The sequence below is a fragment of the Telopea speciosissima genome, chromosome 4, assembly GCF_018873765.1.
Source record: "Telopea speciosissima isolate NSW1024214 ecotype Mountain lineage chromosome 4, Tspe_v1, whole genome shotgun sequence".
Lineage (NCBI taxonomy): Eukaryota > Viridiplantae > Streptophyta > Magnoliopsida > Proteales > Proteaceae > Telopea > Telopea speciosissima.
In genome coordinates, this window is record NC_057919.1 from 23,460,697 (window position 1) to 23,483,570 (window position 22,874).

Consider the following 22,874-nt stretch of genomic DNA (forward strand, 5'->3'; position numbering starts at 1 on the left):
TCACCACTTTGCTTAGTTTGGTCCAGAAGTCCTCGGATGACATCGTTGCTTGTGCTTCCCTCCCATTTGCGTCTTTGAACCCTTCCATTCAAACCACTCCTCGAAGCAAACATGCTTCTCGGCCCGCCTTCTTTGTCTCAATGCTTTTGAGGGCAATGTAGTTGGTGGCAAATCTTGTGATGCCAGGCCTAACCAAGTCACCCCCACATTTTTCCCTCAATAGATTGAGTGCATAGGAGTGGTTGTATACAAAGTTGGTGACTTGTCTTGCACTTTCAACCACAGTCTTCACCAACTTTAACTTTCCCATATCTTTTAGCATTAAGTCAATGCAATGGGCTGCACAAGGAGTCCAAAAGAGCCGGTACTTACTATTGTTCATCATCTTCTCACCGCCAGCTTAAGTTACTTCCATTGTCGTTACAATCGGACAACATTCTCAATACCCACATCTTTTTCCACTACTTCCTTTAACAATCTGTAAATATATTTTGCATCCTTTATCTCTTTGGATGCATCCACGATTTGAGGAACATCGTGCTCCCATCACAATAAACCATGAAATTGATGATGGGCTTTCAGAGGCTCATCCATCCATCCGCCATTATAGTCACCCCATATGTCTCCCACATATTCCTCATCTCACTAATGTACTCACCAATCTCACTCTTTTGTTGAGGTAGATAAACATTCATTACCTCATATGGGGTGGGGCCCTTGAATCCTGGGCCAGCCTCTGCAATGGTATCTATCATGGTATCATAATGGGGGCCTTGTGCAGTGTTTGCTGGGATGGTATGATATAGCATCCACTTAGCTATTGATTCTTTAACCAATCCCTTTATCCCCTTCCATGCTCCTTTGATTCTGGGTTGATTGCTTCCTTTCTTCTTATGCAATTTAGGATTAGATGTTGATGGTGGTACTGGTACTGGTAGAGGTGTTGGGGCTGTCCTCACACTTTGTGATCTTTTAAAAGGATTCAAAGTTCTAGGACATCCAGAACTGCTAGCTCCTCCACTACCCCCTACTCTTTGTCTCTGCTGATCATCTTGAAAACTTACTCTACTCCTTGAAACAGTCCGCCTAAAATCCCTAGCCTCCTCTGCTGTTTGTATGTCATCAGGTACTGCAATGTCATCATCATCAGAGGAGGAGGAGGAGGAGGAGTCATCATCATTGTATCGTCTTCCTCCTCCCATCGAACTCCTCACTGTATCCTCAAGTTGTTCTCTTATCCTTTGCTTGTCAGCCTTCCTCTTCTTTCTTCCCCTCAAACTATCACCAACCTCCTTGGCTACTTCAATAGGGACCATATGACAACCTACAACATCTTTAGATCCTCCAGTCAGATGTTGTTTAAGTCTACTGGACCCACCTCCCATAAATTGCATGTGACAATAGTTACATATAGATTTTCTCTTATCCCCATCAATAGGAGTGCCATGTAACCATGCAATGTCACCCCTATGCTGGCTGGCAGGTCTCTCTTGTTCCCTCTATTCTCTTTGTTCCCTCTGCCCCCTTTGTTGACTAGTTTCCCCCACCTTTTGCTTGCCCTTCGCACGTTGTCTATCACGATCCGCCATAATGATACTTGTTTACTGCAATGTAAGTAACATAAATAATTAAAATACTTAATGTAGATGCACTTCAATTGATACTTTTAGATTACTAATATACTTGTATAGTTTTTTAATAGTTTTTCCCTAACCCTTATATTTTTCACATAATTAAAACCAATTTTTTATATATAATGTTAATATAAGTATTGACCTAACACAACAAAACAAAAAATTAGTAAACATAATATACATGTAATGCATTTCAAAACATATAGAAATAACTTTCATATTTTTTCATTATTTTTTAAACTTAAAACTCATATTTTTCCTTATTTATTTCTGTTTTTTTTTTTTCTTTTTTATACATTTTTCTTAATTTTCGAAAAAAATAATTATTTAAGACCAGAAAAATAAATCCGACACCGTGAAGCCGTAGATCGGTCATTAGTGTCTAACATATATTTTATTCATTACCATCTAAGTCATATTACCCCTAATTATTTCCTATTTTAATTGTAGGAAAATGAATTTTTAAAATCAGAAAATTAAAAAAAAAAAATACATATGGAAAAAAAATTTCGACACTGTGAGGCTATAGATCGGCCTCCGGTGTCTAACAGATATTAATATCATCACCATCCAACAAAATTTGTACATAGTCTTTTCAAAAAAATAGTTTTAGAAGAATAGAATTGACCTTAAATAGTGGAAAAAGGCTTGGATGATGAGCTTAGATGACCCTCCGATGAGTTTACCGGCGAAAATCCGACAACAATGTGCTTGAACAATGGCTAGAGTGTTGGATGAGAGCTTGGAAGAGTGGAAGAATAGGCAAAAGACTGAAATTCCTTAGCAAATGGAGCTCTCGGTCGAAATATGGACCGAAATCTGCGAAATATTGTATTTAAGCCCCCCTTCACGTGACACTTTAAGCCAAAATACCATATTTCGTCGATATCTCGTGAGATATCGAGATATCGACGAAATATGGTATTTTTTCATTTCGACCTGATTTCGCATCTCGGTAAGCTCGAGATATATGAAATTAAGCGATATTTCGGCGAAATATTGCGAGATTTTGAACCATGGATATATGAGGTTTCCTACACAATGTTCAGAAGGGAGATTGTCAATGTACCTTAAAACAGTGTTTTCCCCTACATCACGATGCTAATACTAAATTAGTGTACATCTTGATCCAATAGACAAAATTGTACATACTATAACTAAGACTTCGAACAGCGGAAGCCAAGCAGATAGGAATGCCAATAGAAATGCAAGGGAAAATGCAAATCTTCAAATAAATATTTTTTATTTGCATTCAGATGTTAGAAATTGATAAGGTGAAAAGACACGACACACCCAAGTAAGCCCTAGGATCCAGTGATCGGGAGTGTGAAAAATGTGAGAATTAACTCTGCAAGATGCTATAACTAATTGAGATGTATATGTATTTGGCGGTGATGAAAAACCACAAGTAGCTTACAGCTTTTTCTCTGGCACCGCCCCCAAAGAAGGCAATGGATTCAGCATGAGTACGGAGCCTTTCGTGCATGAATCTGATATAAGAACCTTGTGACCAAAGTTAGTACCCAATATTATTAAATAAGAAAAGATCAATTCCATATGAACCCAATGTTTTGAAACAGGATGAGTGAATATGCTAAATTACCTGAAGGTTCCCTCAAGTTGTTGCTCTTGGCTAGTTAGATCACCAAAGTCAGGTGTAGCACTCCTTAGACAACCAAGACCCAGTAACATATATGCATATAGTATCGCAACTCCCCTTTGGCCAGTTAACAGCTTCATCCTCCAGGTGAACCTGCAAATTTTTGGCAATACATGCAATAACTACTGGAAGAAGAGAAGGGGGGGGGGGGGGGGCAGAACAGAACTGAACGACACATGTTAATGAGTAACATCCTCTATAATCAAACCTGAATTGAATTAATCAACTAACATGTGCAAAAGCAACAAGGACTCACCAAAGAATGTCCACAGACGGCTTAACCATTCCGGTGACAAGTCCTGACAAGGCAGTAGTCAGCTTTTCCACATCATGTGTTATCCTCTGATCTGCATCAATATTTTTAGCTGAATTGTGGAATACCTACAAAAACAAATGCATGTGACATGTTCTTTTCATCATCAACAGTTGTTCAAAAACAATAAAAATAAAACACAGAGCCAGAATTGATTGATTATGTCCATAAGACACCATTTCATTAATGCATAGTGTGCAAACATGAAGGAAGCTGTTATATATTCCATGCAATAAAAATAAAACACAGAGCCAGAATTGATTGATTATGTCCGTAAGACACCATTTCATTAATGCATAGTATGCAAACATGAAGGAAGCTGTTATATATTCCATGCAGAAGAACCTACAAAATTTGGATATCCTATTTGTCACAGGTGGAAATTTATCCCCACCTTTATATAGAAAGACGGTTTTTTGCACAACAGCCCACATACAAAAGGTTTCCTACTTACACACAATTTGTGCAATGACCATTGGGTCTGGATTATATATTCTCTTGTATTTTAAGCTGTCCATTTTTTTCTCAACCAATTTTCAAATATTAGTATTTCTTAATGAATGTTTAAAACTTTATTTTGTCATGTAGCCAACTCTGTTAGGTCTGAAGCATGACAAGCAAGTAGGAGAACTGCACCCTACCTCTCCACAAGATTTGGGTCTCCACCTGATCTGCCATTGGGCAGATATTAGACCTGTAACAGAAGCCCTTCCTATGTGGGTTGCAGTAAACCAGTGCCCTATCATATCATATATAAGTGCTAAAAGTTATTAGAGAGATTAGTGGTGGGTATCATGTTCAATCGGCTGGGTCAAATTGGATTGACTTTTAAGAAATTGCAGTGTTAGATAGAACTGAAGAGTATTGAAAACAATATTAAAATGAAGCAATAACTAAGGTAGTTGAGCTGTTGGCCCCATTAAGTAGCATAGTTCAAAATCTCAGTCAGAACCACCAATATGCACCGAATTTTTCGGAACACCTTGCGACTTGGAAGGAATGCAGGGTTTAGACTTTAGACCGAGATAACGACGTTTCTGTTTGAAATGTCAATATCATTTCGCCCCAACCAGTTGTTTCAAAACAAAAACTTGACTGAAATGGGTCGAAATTTCAACCCATTTCGCAAGTTTTGTAGGTTTTGATACAGGGAGGAAAAAAGCCCAGAAAACCCTAGAATTCTGTTTTTTTCCCCCAAATCACCTCCATTTCTTGGTGGAACAAGGTGTTAGGGACTACATTAATGCATCTGCAGTGACGATTTGTTTGATTTGAGTAAGATTTGTGCAAGATTCCAATTTCAAGGGTATACTCTTTTTCCCATAGTTCGAGGTCTCGGTCTTGGGCATGGTTTTGGCCAGCCCAAAAATCGAGTTGTCTCAGAGAGATACCGAGATCTTGGCCGAGTTCACGCATTTTTTAATTTGTACATTTCAGCCCTTGGTTTCGGGGGCCATATGACCTAATTAGGTCATGAAACTTGTAGAACAGCCTATTTTGGGCCCTATGAACATAGTGGAACCCTTAGTTTTTTAAAAATCATACCCAAAATGGTAGTTTGACTTAGGGCCCTAGGTTGGTAGTGTACGCTATAAAAAAAAAATATATATATATATATATACACACACTGAATTACTGATATGGCATATTCCACACAATCTTTAGTATAAGAACACATAAACATATATTCAAGTAAAACAACTTAAATAAGCAATGAGAATGAAAAGACATCAAATTATAAACCATTTCATAAATCATACATCTAATATTGTTTGTTACATAGAGTCAAATTTATTTTGAGTCAACATTCATGATTCAACAATACAAGCCAACAACTACTAGTCACCCCTATCCCTTGAAATGTTGTTGTTGAGCAATAAACCCTCTTGTTCCAAGCTTGTTTGAGTAAGATTTGGAGCAAATAGGAGATTTTGGGAGGGGGGGGGGGTTTCGGGTTCTTCAAAACTGGCGATACCAGTCGAGTCCACCGAGATCATGTCGAAGTTTCGACTCCACTATATTGGCCTTCAATTTTTCATATGTGTTGATCTACGATTTCACATGGTTGGATTTACTTTCTGTTTTTTATTTTATTTTTTAGTTTTAAAATTGAGTTCCTTCAAACAAAGTTTTGAAAAAAATAATAGGGGTGATTATACATTGGTTGGGGCTTAATTTTATACATGTCAGACACCGTTAGCCGACCTACCGCTTTACGATGCGAATTTAATTTATCTTCCAGAAATTTGTTTTTTACTTTTGGAAATTAAAAAATTTCAGAAAAATAAGAAAAACAGGAAGATATTCTGTTTTAGTTTGAAAAATCTCTAAAATTTCTGTAAGTTACTTTTCAACTGAATACGATGATTAATGCATTTTCCATACTTAATATTGGTCAATTAGGGTTTTAATATTTTTATAAAGATTATTTTTAATTAGGGAAAAATAATTTAGGTAAAAATTAGGTAATAGATTTGTTGTTGCCTTAGGAGTTTCAGTTGATGTAAGAAAGTTAATGATGAGGCTTTTTTTGTTGCAACAGTGTAAGAGGATTGCATAATGGGTACTCGAAATGGGGGAGGAGACATGGCATATCCATTGGAAATGATAAAAAAAAAGTCACAATATAATTACTATTAGAAGATCGTGGGAGTTGGGGGCCACTACAATGAAGTGGCATCTGGTTAGTGGATACAGGGATGTGGTAAAATGCCCTAGGGTCCCTAGTGAGGTGTAAAAGGCCATGGCTGTCCTCATGAAGAGAGGAAAACGGAGGAAGATGGATAAGCAGAAGGCAAGGGAAGAGTTTGATGAGGCAGTGCTTGAGACAGCCAGCAACAGGGATGACTCTGAGGATTATGTACCTGATGATGTGGAGACAGAAGCAAAAGAAAGACAGATATGGCTTACTAGGGCCGCGAGCCGAGTTATAACATATGTAGAAGCAAGGTAGGTTGAGAGAGTTAGGGAGAGCAGTCAGTTCCTCTACAGTAGCTGCACAAAAGGCTAGTCCTAGTGGGTCTTCTAAACAGGGTAGAGATGGGGGGAGGAAGAAACAGAAACCGACAAAGTTGCCCTATCGGAGGTTAGACTGTGAGGGGAGTCCCCAATAGATAAGGATTTCACATCTTTGAGCAGGATCCCGCAGTCTTCAAGACTCAGAGTAGTAGGCAGAGAAAGCTAAAGCACGTGTGGTCCGACTGGAAGGATAAAGTGGGAGATGCCGTGTCGAAGTAATTCTTTTACCACAGTATCCCAACACATTCCATTGAGGGACCCTACTATCAGAATATGCTAGACATTGTAGGGAATGGTGTGGAAACAATGAAGGGGCCCACTACATACAAGCTCATAATGTCTATTTGCCCCAACAGAGACAAGAGCTTGAGGAGTACATAGACCCTTAAGGGAAATGGGCAGACTACCATGTTACTGTTATGTGCGATGGTTGGACAGGACCCAATAGACAGTCCATCATCAACTTCATGGTATATCGTGATGGTAGGGTTGTGTTCCTTAAGTTTGTGGATGCATTCAATGAGAGGAAGCATGCCAAGTATATAAACAATTTGCTGAAGGAGGTAATACAGGAGGTGGGGATAGAGAACATTGTCTAAGCGGTGATGGACAATGGCTATAACTTTAAGAAGGTTGGGGAGAGACTGATGAGGAACAACGGGTACCGCTTGTTTTGGACCATTCACCACATTGACCTCATGCTAAAGGACATGGGAAAAGTCCTTGGTACAAAGTATGGTCGAGAGGGAAATACAAGTGACCACATTTATGTACAACCATGGACATACAACTGAGGACCAAATTGCTGAGGACCAAGTGTGGTGGGTATTTGGGGTTAGCCTATCATTTGGCTTTCAATTATTTGATAGGTTAATCTATATTTTCAATTTTTCATACTTTCATATACTAATGGATATTAGTTACACTTTCATGAATTAAACCATAGGGCATAGTATATTAGAGTAGTGTAGTACACTTTCATGTTGATTTTGATGTTATAGGACATATATTATAGCATACTAAATGACATTAAAAATACAGAAAATAAAAAATTAAACATGGTCGACATGCTCGCCATGGCACGCCATGGCGGCGACATGTCGATATATCGACGTGACACCCTTCCACCGACTTGGATCGCCGTGACGCCTGACAACTATGGGTGGGTATTTGGGAGGCGATGTTACTTGTTGCCATGAACCATGGAACAAGAACTCGACAAGATCTCACTAATATCTCGCTTTTGGAAAGGCGAGACAAGATGAGAGGCGAAATGGCTGGTTTACATTATCTCGGTTCACTTAAGTTCCTGACCCATATAAAATGTGCATATCTCGATCCAGACCAGTCGAGATATTGCTATTTTCGCTGGTCTCGACAGAGAACCCCCCCCCCCCAAAAAAAACCCAATTTGCATGGTTTTGATCCCATCTTCCACCAAAAATTCGTCGGATTACATCTCAGCCTCAGTATGACTATAAGTATGGCCATGAGAGCACCGGTTCCGAATATAGTGGCTATAGTCAGTTTGGGCAGCCGCAGTCAGTACACTCTACACATGAGTTTGATAGTCGGAGCACTGGGTCAGGTTTTGTGGACGACATATTCACAGTCCCAACCCAACCATACGTGTCGATGGTAGTTCAACAGTCTGGTGGCAGTAGTAGTGGATTGATCTCATCGCAACCGCCTCTTCCATACCCTAGGGTAGGGTACCCTCCGTTAGTTGATGACAACACTTATATGAATTGTGTGGAAGACTATGTGCGATTCTTCAGCAGCACTATGACATGGGAATCCTATGTGGCATATTCAGAGGAATACTTGATTCGGCAATATGGCTTGGGATGATAGATGTATATGTTAAGATCGATGTATTTTACACTTTTACATTTCTAATGCGTATTTAAGTTGTTTTACATTAATTGTATGCTTTGATTGCTTTCTAAATTATGTGTATTATAGGTCCTATTAGTACATCATAGCCTACCAAAATAGGGTCCAAAGTCAAACTCCTATTTGGATTTTGATTTTGGACAATCAGATAGTGCCATTGTGGTTTAAATGGCCCAAAATAGGCTGCATACTAAGTTTCATGACTAAACTTGGTCAAAACCCCATCAAAACCATCTACCGAGTTAAAAAAGAAAAAATGCACCAACTCGCCAAGATCTCGGTCCAACTTGGTTTTCTGGTTGGGCGAAACCAATACCGAAACTGAGTTCTCGAACCATGCCATGAACTACATTGCCTTGAAGAGCTTTGAGGTGAAAAAGGTTAGACTCAAGTCCTTCAGAGGATTTGTTTTGTTGGAGTGAGTCGGGTTCTCAGGAGGTAAAGTAGTCAGTTGACCATATCTAGTGAGCAGTTCTAGCATGACCTGAAGAAGGTCGTTATATTACTAGAGCCAATGGTAAAAGTGTTCAGGTCGACTCTAAGAAAAAGCTTACTATGCCACATTTATATGCTGCAGTAAAGAGATCATGTTGCAGCAGCGATACCACGTGGAGGGAGGAGCTACATTCTTATTATATAGGATCACTTGAAGAAGCAACTTAGGCATCCACTATATAAGACTGGTGAGTTTTTATTTTCATCTACCTAAGTCCTTAAGTCAAATTACTATCCATTTACATATTCATAAGCATTGACAAGTGCTGTATATCAAGAATTGATAAATGCAGTGCAAGCGATGGTGAACAAGCTAGAGCCAAATCCATCTATACAGTGCAAGTGCAATAGTGAGGTGAGACTTGTAGTTTTTTAAGTATTTCTAATTAATATAATTACTTGATTTGGTATTGATGTTAATTTGCCAAAGTTTGAAACGGGAATAGAAAAAGAACTTCAGGGATTCATATGGAACTTTTTTTGGCCGTGCAGCTGCAGAGTTTGGTAGGGATACTATTCCTCCTGTTAGCCCTATTAACTTACTTTCTTGGTTCAATTGATATAAGTATGTACAAAATATAATCACTTACCAAGAATAATCTAATGCAAGTGAATAGGGGTGCTACATGGGAGTAATGCACTTAACTTGAAGAAGATTGCTATTAAGGCACTCTCCCAAACATGTTCCACCTCTGGATGTGATGCAACTTAAGTACATTCTCACTTATTCACTCTAAGAGGTGGAACCGATTGCGATTGGGTCACAAACTGATGGAGCACTTGGTGTATGTACACTACAACATAAGACTGAAGATAGAGCACATGCATGGCCATGAAGAATGATTAAAGACCCAATCGAGCTCAACAACATCTTCCCAGAAGGACTCAGATGTGGAGGATCCCCTCTAAGAGTGGGTGAAGGATCAAGGTGACCCCATCATGGATTAACTTCGTGGTAGGCCCGACCCTGAGATTGCTTGTCAGATGGGTGTCGATGTTAACGAATTTATGTCTTCTCCAGAGGGCTAAGTTCACTCATAAACACCCAAGCCTTTTGAGTCCCAACCTGGCGGGGATGATGAGGACATCGACTAGTCACATTCTAGTCTGCTAGTCGAGATGATGGCCATGGTGATGATGGTGGTGATAGATTTGCAACTCTCCGAGAGGAGTACAACCAAGCGGAGGTGGAACCTGAGCCAAAGCTTATCCAATTCACAAGAGAGATTGGTTCGATCATGCTACACAGGATGCCGACCACAGTGCACATGTCCCTACACGTTTAAGCTAATCAAGAGGCAGGTGCCGCTGATTAAGACCAGATGTGGAGGATAGCATGGAGATAGATGTTATGAGCTTGGCTGGCACATTTAGAGGCCTGAGCCTAGAGGAGAGTAGTACACATTGGGCACAACCAAGACAGTGGTGTGCACCCTCATAGTGTTGTATTGTTGGGACATGGAAGACTAGAGTGTCTATGACATATGTATTGTTCATTGGACTTGGGTGTCTATGTAATATGCATTGTTCACCTTACTTTGTAGTTTTTTTTTTTTTTTTTTGGGTGAATAAAAATATCATTACTGAAGAAGGAGAAAGAAAAACAAGGCCCCAAAGGGAGAGAGACAAAAAAGCCACTCAAATAAGAGGGCTAGAAGGGACTAAAGAGACAGAAGAGAGACCCCAGGATACAACAATGTGCCTGTTCCTTGGGGAATCAATACAAGAAGAAGGAGGAGCAAATGATAACATGGTTTTGATTTCGAAGGAAATGGAATCCCAAATCTGGTTGTAGGACCGAGATTTGGAGGTCCATTTCTTGATATTACGCTCCATCCAAATATGGTTAAGGATAGCACAGAAAGCCATCTTGCCAACAGAGTCACAGATGGAAGATCCTCCAAAAGTCATATCAATCCATATCCACTCACGGGAAAAAGGAAGGATTCTTCTAGGTGAAGGCCGGCATTTGGCCAGGATACTTTGTAGTTTTTTTTACTTTAAGTATTTAACTATTTCTTAAATGGGCGATTGTTCTCTGCCTGGGAGCGGTCATTTCGGCCATTCAGGGGGGTGAGGCAATCATTTGCTCACCCCCATGTGTCTGGGCCCATCCTGCGCTCCTGGCACACAGAACATTTGGCCTTCTTAAATAATTATTCATTATTATGTGTCTTCATCCATTATTGCATAGCTTACTTGTTTTACTTGCCAATTATGTCTCATAGCACTCAAACAATGGGTAGAATAGGCAATATTACACAACGGTTCGACGTTTACTGCCAACCAAGGGTGCAAATCCAAAACACCAAATTTGAGTGTTTTTTTCTTTACAATTTGAAGATTCAAATATGTTTATTAAGCCTAAAACAAGCTTCCCCTAAAGTTTCGGAGCCAACTATGGCCATTTGCCCACCGAAACATCAAACTGGAAAAAAAAATGCATTGTCTCGCGAGATCTCGACCTGGTTGAGACAAGTTTCTGAACCTTGATTGGAGAGAAAGGATCCATGTAGCCAACAACATTTAGGTGGGATATTGCTGAGTTGTTTGTTGATGTTGCTGAGTTAGTTTCTTTTTACTATTAATATTTATACTTTGTCCTTGCACGGATCCATGTAGCCAACCCCATTTAGTTGCGATAAGGCTAAATTGTTGTTCTTGTTGTTTGCATATCAGTTCTGGCAGTTAAATTAGCCTATCGATTGAATTTTTATGCAGTTCTGCTCTGATCTGGCTGAAGATATTAAGTTATCTCTGCTTCTAGTTCTTTTCCTTATTTTCGGCGATCCTATTGATTCTATTTGTTAACAAAATAAATTACAATGGAATGCTTGAATGATCAATGAGATCAGTCAAGCTCTCTATTTATAATAATGAAAGAGATTGCAAAGGAAAACACTATTCATGACACTGTTCACGTGAACACTGTCACAGCCCTAATTACATTTCTACCCTTGCTAAAAAATACATAAATAAAGCATAATTAAAACACCCAAAGACCAGAATACCCCCACAGTATTCTGGTGTACATAATTCAACACTCCCCCTCAAGTTGGTGCATATATATCACACATGCCCAACTTTCCCAAATTAGGATGAAACAACTTTCCACTCAACCCTTTAGTGAAGACATCAGCAAGCTGATCACCTGACTTCACAAAAGGTATACAAATTTGTCCACTTTCTAACTTCTCCTTGATGGAGTGTCTGTCAATCTACACGTGCTTGGTACGGTCATGCTGCACAGGATTATGGGCAATGCTAATTGTTGCATTGTTGTCACAGTACAACATCATTGGATGATGAACAGAACCACTAAGATCTTGGAGTAAACTTTGAAGCCACAATAACTTACAAATTCCTTGAGCCATAGCACGGAACTCTGCTTCAGCACTGGACCTTGCTTCAACATTCTGTTTCTTACTACGCCAAGTGACAAGATTACCTCCTACAAACATACAATAACCTGAAGTAGATTTCCGATCAAGATTACCACCCCAGTCAGCATCAGTGTAGGCCTCAATACGACGATGATCATACGGAGACAAGAGAATCCCTTTTCCTGGAGTTGACTTCAAGTAATGGAGAATACGAAGAACAGCAGCCATATGAGTGGAATAGGGACCATGCATGAACTGAATGACCAAATTTACTGCAAATGCAATGTCCGGTCTAGTGTGGGAGAGATAAATCAATTTTCCCACCAACCGTTGATAACATCCCTTATCAACAGGATCACCATCTTTCTCTTTCAAACGAGTAGTAGCTTCCAAAGGAGTATCACAAGGGTGATAGCCTAACAAACCAGTCTCTGAGAGTAGGTCCAGAACATACTTCCTTTGAGAGAGAAAAATGCCTTTGGAAGAATGGGCAACTACAATCCCAAGGAAGTACCTTAGCTGTCCTATATCTTTTATTTCAAATTCTCATCCCAAGAAAATCTTCATGTGTGAAACTTCATCAACATCATTACCGGTCACAACTATGTCATCGACATAGAGGGGTGATCTTATCTCCACGACGCTTAATGAACAAGGTGTGATCAGCATTACTCTGTTTGTACCCTACAGAGATCATGGCTTTATGGAACCTGCCAAACCAAGCCCGAGGGGACTGTTTCAGCCCATATAATGCCCGCTTCAATCTGCAAACCTTCCCATGAGTCTTGTCACAAGAAAAACCTGGAAGAATCTCCATATAAACTTCCTCTTCCAACTCTCTATGAAGAAAGACATTTTTTACGTCCAATTGGAGATGGGATGTTGGGTACAAGACCTAATGCCTTTACAAACAACAATAGGTAATTCAAGAGAAGGATCCTTACCAGATGGAGTAGCAGGCTCTGGATCAAGATCTGACGATTGGAGAAGAGGTACAGTTGTGGTGGTAGTCTCAACTTGCTCCTTGTGCTTAGGGATCTGGGTGTAAACTTTATCAATAGTAATTTGACTCATAGGTCTATGCTCCCCCTAAACAAGAACCAAACTAGAGGCTGGAGTAGGGTTAGAGGAGATGGCTCCCCCTAAATAGGAACCGGAAGTATAACAGACACATCTTCAAAACCTGGATCATGCTCCCCCTGAAGAGGTGACTGAGAATAATATGTTAGGGATTCATGGAAGACAATGTCCATAGTAACCAGAGTACGCCAAGTGGGAGGGTGTTAACACTTGTATCCTTTTTGGGTAGCAGAGTAGCCCAAAAAGATATACTGAATGCCATGAGGATCAAGCTTGCCATGAGGATGATGGTTGCAAGCATAACAAACACAGCCAAATATTTTCGGTGGCACCACAAAGGAGGAAGAACCCTGGAATGTCAGTAAGTGCACGATCATCAAGAACACGAGTATGCATGCGGTTTATGAGGTAGGCAGCGGTAAGGATAGCATCAGTCCAGTATTGAGAAGGGACCTGCCATGCAAACATAATGACAGCAACTTCCAAACGATGACGATTCCTTCTTTCAGCCACTCCATTTTGGGCAGGAGTGTCTACACAGCTGGTCCGATGAAGTATCCCATTATTAGCCAAATAAGTTTGGAACTGGCCCTCCATGTATTCTTTGCCATTGTCACCACGCAGAATTTTTAGGGTTGCATTGAATTGGGTCTGAACCATACGATGAAAGAGCTGAAAACAACCAAAAACCTCACTCTTATGTTGCATCATGTACACCCAGGTGGTGCGAGTATAACAGCCTATAAAGGAAACAAACCATCTATGACTAGAAATGGAAGCACGACAGGCAGGGCCCCACACACCAGTATGAACTAAAGCAAACGGAGAAACACTTTTTTTATTCAAAGGAGAATAACTGGAACGAGTCTGTTTGGCCAAAACACAAGCCTCACATAAAAACTCATCTGTTTTACAATCTTTGACTAACTGAGGAAATAAAAAAGTTAAAGTTCTAAGGGGAAGATGGCCAAGCCGACAATGCCATAGGTGGAGATCAGGAGACGTAGCTGAGTATAACTGATGAGCTAGAGATGAAGCTGGCAAAAGAGAAGTTTGACCCGTGTCGAGTAAGTAGAGGCCACCATGTACCTTACCACCCCCAATCGTCGTCCCTTTCACCAGATCTTGTATGACACAATGAGACACCATGTCCCTTACCACCCCCAATTGTCGTCCCTTTCACCAGATCTTGTATGACACAATGAGAAGAAAAAAAGGTTATTTTGCAATTTAATTCTTTGGTAAGACTACTAATTGAAAGAAGATTGGTAGAAAAAGGGGGAACATGCAAAACAGAAGAAAATGTAAGGGTAGGAGAGCAACGAATGTAACCCTTTCCAGATATAGGAGAAAGGGAACCATTACCCACTCGAACAGTGCCTTTCCCAGAATCGGGAGAATATTGGTGAAAAACATGGGAGGAACTAGTCATGTGGTTAGTAGCACCGGAGTCTATAATCCAGGGATTGGAGACAGCCGATGAACAATGACTACCGACTTGAATACCTGAAGCAAAGTGAGAACCAGAAGCGGCAACAGGTGTAGATGCCGGAGCAGGTGGAGCTGAAGAGGCCTTTAGCATGTGATGGAAAGCTAGAAGTTCATCCGGAGTAAGACCAATGTCTGTAGAAGGGGCAGCAACAGTAGTTTCAGTGTGATTAGCCTTGGACTTGGACTTCCCACGACCACGTTTCACTTCAAAGTTAGTAGGTTTCCCATGTAATTTCCAGAAAGTAGCCTTACTGTGATAGGGTTTGTTGCAGTGTTCACACATTACAGGCTCCTTGGAGGCAGCATTACCACCATCAGTAATGGTAATGGAAGTAGAGCCAGAACCAGCTTGTAAGGCAGATCTATCAACAGTAATAGTGTGCAACATAGCAGCCCTACGAGTCTCCTCAGTATGAACCAAAGCAAAGGACTGCTCTAACGTAGGGAATGGAGATCGGCTCAGCACATGCACACGAATGGGATCATATTCAACATTCAGACCTACCAAGAACTCATAGACACGAATTTTGTCCACGTGTTTGCGATAGGCAGCAATAGCAGCAGCAGTGGAAGGCTAAAAATCTGAGTAGCGATCCAATTGCTGCCATAACCTCTTTAAGGCAGCATAGTATTTAGAGACGGACAGTTCCTTCAGTATGGTGTGATGAAACTTCTTTCGAATCTCATACACCTGAGCATCATTCCCTACCTGCCCATAAGTCTCCTTGGCAGCACTCCATATTTGATGGGTTGTATCTAATAAGTAGTTGCTGGAGAGGTCAGGTTGCATAGAGTTCAGCAAATAGGACATCACCTTAGCATCATTGGAAACCCATCGATCCTGAAGAGGACCAGTTTCGTCTGGCTTTGTGTCGCTACCAATGATATGTCCAGTAAGTCCTCGACCAGCAATGGTCAAATAAGTAGCAGTAGTAATATTTGAACCTGACATGCTTGCAAACAACCAATCAACAGAACCAGCAAGGAAGCTGAATTGATCAACAGAACCAGCAAGGAAACTGAATTGATCACAGAACCAGTAAGGGATCGATGCAGCCAACCAAAGAAGAACCAGAGAAAGGAGATCGATATTTGGAGAAATCGATCCAAGGAGAAGAAGACCTGAATTTTTCAAAAAAATCAGGAGATATGGCTGATATCAAGGTTGAGTGCTCCTCTATTATAGATAGAACTCCCCTAAAAAAATCAGCAAGAGGTGACAACCCTAACCCTAAATCGATAATTGTCAGGGTTCTATAAAATCCTGAAAGCTGAGATCGATGTAGGGCAGGGGGCTTCAATTGTTGATGATGACCTGTGATAGATGCTGTCCAAGGCTGCCATAATGGATCTCCAATACGAACAATCAATCTCCAGAGGTGATCGAGACTTGATCTTCAAGGAGGAGTCTCCAAAAATCGCAGAAGAAAGGAAAGCAGCAGCTATCGCCAAAAAACCTTCTTTAAATCATTGATTGTAGAGGTAAGATGGAGGCAGCAACTAGATCATTTGATCACCTCCTTGGTGCTGCCCTTTAATAAGGTTTGAAAACCAGAAAAAAGGAGAAGAAGAAGAGACCAAGAGAAAGAGAGAAGAAGATGAAGAAGAAAAAAACGATGGGGGGGGGGGGGTTCTGAAACCTAGATCAGATTAATTAGCTCTGATGCCATGTTAAAATAACAAATTAGAATGGAATGCTTGAATGATCAATGAGATCAGTCAATCTCTCTATTTATAATAATGAAAGAGATTACAAAGGGAAACACAATTCACGACACTGTTCACTTGAACAGTGCCACGGCCCTAATTACATTTCTACCCTTGCTCAAAAGTACAAAAATAAAGCATAAATAAAACACCCAAAAGACCAGAATATGGTGTACATGGTTCAACACTATTATTCCATTAGATATTCTGCTAGAGGTTTAGAAACCCTATCACAATGGCTCTTGTGTCATTGCCAACTACACCATACTGTTGATTCTAAAAGATCACAGTTTCATAAAAAAGGCACTTAAACCCATTTTATTACCTCGTAAAATGTGTTCTTTCTCAAGTAGTTTTTGAGCAAATGTTGAGTTAAACGAATTCTCCATCCAAGGGCTAGTTTTGCTTTCAAGTATCTGCAGAAAAACCAAAAAAGTGTAATTTGGAAACTACTACTAATTTTACAACATGCAAGCCAAGCTTAACTGGCAAAGTCCTCATTAAACTTCAAAAGTAATTTTTCAAATAAAAGAGAATCTAACGAACTTAAAAGAATTACCTCAAAGAAGGCGCTACAATAGAGGATGCAGCACTTTGAAGAACACTAACACCAGTCAAACGAATAAAAGCTGCTTTATCCTGCTCCAAAACAAACTTCACACTAGTCCCTGAAAAAGCAATGGTAGTTACATAACAGAGAATTCCTTTGAAATTTCCCCTACTAACTATAGAACATTTAATTTACCATTCAAAGAAGCAATACGATCTGAGATCCATGTCCTTGACATGACAAGTAAAGCTACAGCAAACAGCTGTGTGCCCTGTTTATCAAGCAGTGTGGGTACCTAGAAAGCACAAAAAAAGAACTGAAGGTAAACATAGTCCACAGACATTGTCTAGTGGTTGAATTATAACTTTATCATAGTAAATTAATAGTCTCCTATCCTCATCATAATAAATAACATAAAGGTCTTCCAGCTAAAATCTACTTACCAGTACTTTAAACATGGCTGCTACTCTTAGTGGTAAGGCCCTTGGAGTCGTTTGCAATTGCGGAACAACAGGCAATGACTCTTTATGATCTGCAGTAGGAGACCTTGCTACCACCTCTACAACATATGATTGTACTTTGGAATTTGAGAATGCAGTGTCCTGGTACAGAAAAGAATCCAAAAATTTCATGACATATAATCTAGGACTTCCAATAGTAATAAAAAGAAAAAGCTATTAAAGGGAACACGATGTCAATTTTCAGACCTCCCTAGTGGTAGCAAAAGCTCGCTGAACTGCCATTGCATCACTTTGGCGGTCTGTTTCAAATGACTTTGTTTTCTCCAGCCCAGCTTCTATAGGCAGTGGAGAATCCTCCCTGTAGTTTTTAGGGAAGGTAACGTTCAGATATTCAAAGGTTATATAGAGAAGATATAAAGAGAACTAAGCTTAAATGACTCATAGACACCACCTCTTGTGATAAACGGTCCAGCCTCCTTCCCCATCCAAGGATAAAACCATGTCATGAAATGTAACAAGGGCAGGACGATGTGATATAGTGATACATGATGTTCCTATTGCTCGAACTTTGGCACAGAACCGTTCCTCCATATCAGTTGTCACGGCACTGGTGCACTCATCGAGAATAGCAAACTTAGGTTTATGGTAGAAGAGTCTAGCCATCCCCAGCCTTTGTTGTTCTCCAAGAGAGAGCTCATCACCCCAGTTTATCTCCCTCTCTGGTGGATAACGACCCAATAGGTACTCAAGATCAACCTGACGAATATAGAAAGACACAGATTTGAAGCAGGTTTAATGATACTATACACAATGAAAAGCTGAATTTACAGAGAGAGAAGAGTATACATTTTTCAACAGCTCAGCGATTCCACTATGTGTAAGTGGTACAATCTCTTCATCTGCTGTAAGAGGATAAATTAACTGGTCCCGAAGTGTTCCTACAGCTGTATAAGGTCTTTGTGGAACATAGAAAATCTCCTTATTGAGATCAGAACCAACCCCAGGTTTTGAAATGTAGCCAGATACTAGTGGCCAAAGCCCTCCTAGAACACGGAAAAGAGAACTTTTTCCACTACCATTTGGACCTTCAGAAGAAAGTATAAAAATGTAAGCAGGCATTGCCAGAAACATATCCATGACCATGACAAATGTGAATGATAAAGCAAGTTTACAGAAGGAAATAATACAGAAATTACTTTCATTATTTCGTACAAGCCTACACTTGTTCATAGAACTTCAAAAACACTAAGTTGTTATTGAAGTGTTCACATAAAAGCATTGGATCAGAGTGATCCGATTTCATCTATTGAACAATAGCATCCCTCTAAGGAAAAGCAACAAAACAATCAAACCCACATTTTCAAAAGAAAAGAAAAGAAATTCTCAAGGGCATCAAGTGCTTATTTTCAGATGAAAACTCACACAAAGAACAAAATTTGGTATTCTTAAGTGCACCAAGTTGTTCTACTTCTGAAAGTACTTCTATCTTCAAGTTCCAGGTCCAAGGCAACTTGCAAAGACAAAATTTTCAACAATAGAATAGGAAAAGTTTTCCTCCATCGGAAGAGGATGGTTCACCATCATCCTAGGGTTCACAAACCCCTATAGGGTTTTAGTATTTCCCAAAACAACTTCGTGATGCCTCTCCCACTCATCCGACACCCGTGGAGAATGGATTCCCATTCACCGTGGGTGGAGGGAAACTCAGTCCATAGAATAATCCTTTAATCTACCTAAAGTGATCTGTTTCATAGAATTCTTCGGGCATCTAGAGAGCTAAAATGTAAACTCCAGAGTCCAGACAGTCCACACGATAGGGCAGCCATTGCATTAGCCACCTCTGTAGGCAGCCTAGGTGCTACAGGCCATGTCAACCAATATCCTACCATGCATTGCTCTTTTCCCCTAAATGAACTCTTGAGTTCAGGAATATATATATATATATTTTTTTAAATGAATCTCCTCCCATGTAGTACAGCACCCTCTATGAGACGTCATCCATGTGAACCACAAAAGGATAAACATGGTCGGTATTGAACTTCAGCTTCCGTGCCACATGTAACATTGTGGGAAGAGGATTTCAGAACCCTATTTCCTTTTATTTTGGGGGGAGGGGGTCTATGTTAGAATAATGTACACCAGATACCATGTTAGCATTGTTATGGAGAGAGTTTTTCTTTAGTAGAGAGTTTTTTTTCTTTAGTCCACGCTGGATCTTCCTTCTTTCATATTTGTATAATCCAGCGTGAGGGGGAGTGTTAGAATAATGTACACCAGAATACCGTGGGGGTATTCTGGTCCTTTTGGGGTTATTTTTACGTTAATAACTGTTATTAGCTTATGTCGGCTATGTGGGTTTTAGTCCCACATCGCCTAGCCTCTATTATTTGTAACTTCCCCTCTATTATAAATAGAGAGGCCTTTCTCTCATTAATACAAGCAATTCTATTATTTTTATTTCCTCTCTCTGACCCTCGATTCAACCATGGGTTACTTGAATAACGAGACTAAAGTACAACAAAGGCTTGAGCTGGGATTAGTTTCCCATGGCCACAAACAAAACCCACCAACCCAAAATTTATTCGGGATAAAATAAAAACCAGCTGCTAATGCAGCTTCTGCCCAGTACAATTTCAGCACCTTCATTTCAATAATGCAGCTTCTGCCCAGTACAATTCAGCATCTTCATTTCAAGCAGGCAATCTGCTTCTGATCAACCTTAGTGCAACATTAGGGCAGAAATGATGCAGCAGCCTTAAATAGGTTGGATAAACATGTCCCTATTTGAAAGCCTAAGGCCAAAAAGATCCAGCCCAAGATGGTCCAAGATCCAGTCCAAGAAACCAAGAATAATGTTCAATCTTAGGCCCATATAAGGGCCCAAAAGCTGGCTGTCACTGGTATATCTAGATGGGTTTAGTTAACTTATATTTTCTTTAAATATGGAAAGCAGTATCGTAATTACCTTATTTTGAATTATATTAGCTCTTGGTAGTTTTTAGGTTCTGTCAGGGACCCCAAGCAAGGGATCTGTGAGTTACTTGTAAGTCTAGGAAGTCAAGTTTGATTAGTAATTAGTCAAGAGTCCTAGTTCTAGTGTTCTTGTTACTATTAAGGTCTTTATACATTTGATGTAACCCCATAGTCGATTGCTGGAGTTTGATATAATTTTATTTTGTGAAATTGTGTGTGCAGTGTGCTTCCCCTTCCCTTATCTCTCCTATCGATCTGCCCTCCCTTCCCCATCTTTTCTCTTGTCATAGCTAATCCCTTCTCTCCCAATTCTCTCTCCTGTGATATCTCTCCCCTATCCCACCGTTCTTCTCTCTTTCATTCTATTTGTATCTTCTATTCTTTTCTCTTTCTTCTATCTATCACACGCTACAAGTTGCAGATCCAATCAGGCCACCTTCTTCTTCAAGTAGTAGTTAGAAACCAGAGTCTGATATCAATTCCTTCATATAAGCTCAAATTGTTTGTCTTATATATGTTTATTCATATATTCATCACTTTCCCTCTAGTTTCTCAAAGACTTGGACCAGTCCTTTAATCATCTGCTTCCTACCATGTACTGGGCCTGTTCAGCAGCTATTGGCACCTAAAAATCCTTAATTGGATTAAGGATAGCTAGCTGCATTAAGAAATCTGTAAACCTCATTCTGAATCCAGGTCCAGGCTTAGGTGGTTGGACCTTTTGAATCATGACAATAAAAGCTGAAGGGAGATTAAGCACAGCTTTCATCTAAAATTCTTGCCCTTTAGAAGGAGACAGACCATTCATGAGAAACTCAGTCTCACAGTCATTGTTATCTTCATCCAAAAACCCTGCCTCCTATTAGCTTCTTTTTTGGCGGGGAGGGGGGAATATATGGGGCAACCATGTGGGTCATTCTGTGGAGTTACACATGACCGCCAGCACGGATGATGAAACTCTCACCGAGGACAAAACTAGAAATTCCACTCATGGTTCAAGAACTCGGTTTCAGACCCCAACTTGGGCAGCTAAAAAACCAAGTTGAGCCGAGATCTCGTCGAGTTGGCGCATTTTTTTTTTTTTGAACTCATTTGATGGTTTCGGTAGGTTTTTGACCTAGTTTGGTCATGCAACTTGGTATTCAACCTATTTTGGGCTATTTAAACAGATTTTCCAAAATCAAAGTCCAAATAGGAGTTTGACTTAGTGGGAAACCAGGACAGACACTTATTTATGCCAGAAACCAGGACAAACACTTATTTATGCCTAATATCATTTAAGTAAATGCTTTCCAACAAAGCTTTCAAATAAATCTAAGATTGCTTAAATCTGATTTATATCGAAGGAGTTATGTTTCAGTCAAACCTTATTTGGTGTGAGTGAATGCTATCAAAATCGCTCTGGATGAAAATATTTTTTTAGACATCAAAACAAATGAATATTTTACCGCACTTTGGGTTTTTAGCAATGTTTTATCATATTAAAATTTATGGAATTTATAGATTTGAGAAAAACCCCAACATTTAAAAGTTGAAAACTGCACCTACAGCCGAAAATCCAGTTTTTGTTTTTGAACTGGGGGGTTGACTTTTCATCCTTATGAAATTTGATTTTTTAATTATTTTTATTGGATTCAAATAGGGGGGTATTTGCTTAGTTATGAATAATATCTTAAGTACATGAAACTTAAATGATATTAGGCATAAATAAATGACTGTCCTGGTTTCTGGCATAAATAATTGTTTACATACCAAGGTTTCGCACCGAGATGACCGAGACCATCGAGATCTCGGTGAGACAATGCATTCCTCCTATTTTGCCTATCATCTCATCTCGGTGTTTCAAAATAGCAACACCCAAATTCCCGATTCAGTTATTGCAGGCTGTTTCAATTACGGCCCACGTGATTCTGCTGTATAAAAGTCTAAAATGCCTCTCATTTTGAGTTTTGGATGCTTTTGATAGGATTTTGGATGGAATAAATTATAGCTTCGTTATTTAACAATTATACCCCACCATTGCAAAAAGAAAAAAAAAAAAGACATAAAACATAGAACAGAACAAGTCTTGGGTATATCAGAAAGGTGCATAAATGGAGTAGTTACTTGGTGACCCGTATCATAACCCTCCCTTTTTTTTCTTTGCTCCCAACAGATGGCTCCCACTAGCTTTTACTGTAAGACATTCTTTTTACCCCCAACAACAACAACTA

The 22,874-nt window shown here is 39.8% G+C and overlaps 1 protein-coding gene across 2 annotated transcripts in view; it reads right to left on the reverse strand.

The window, feature by feature from the left end:
• LOC122657604 (ABC transporter D family member 1-like) overlaps positions 1–22,874 on the reverse strand; it is a 94,442-nt gene that overhangs the window by 19,325 nt on the left and 52,243 nt on the right. For both annotated transcript variants that reach the window (XM_043852357.1, XM_043852358.1), the window contains 10 exons: positions 18,535–18,773; positions 18,140–18,444; positions 17,935–18,046; positions 17,671–17,829; positions 17,423–17,522; positions 17,237–17,345; positions 17,003–17,093; positions 3,551–3,675; positions 3,238–3,387; positions 3,052–3,124 (listed from right to left, as the gene is read on the reverse strand). In XM_043852357.1, the coding sequence (XP_043708292.1) occupies positions 3,052–3,124; positions 3,238–3,387; positions 3,551–3,675; positions 17,003–17,093; positions 17,237–17,345; positions 17,423–17,522; positions 17,671–17,829; positions 17,935–18,046; positions 18,140–18,444; positions 18,535–18,773 (1,463 nt within the window). The remainder of the gene's footprint in view (positions 1–3,051; positions 3,125–3,237; positions 3,388–3,550; positions 3,676–17,002; positions 17,094–17,236; positions 17,346–17,422; positions 17,523–17,670; positions 17,830–17,934; positions 18,047–18,139; positions 18,445–18,534; positions 18,774–22,874) is intronic.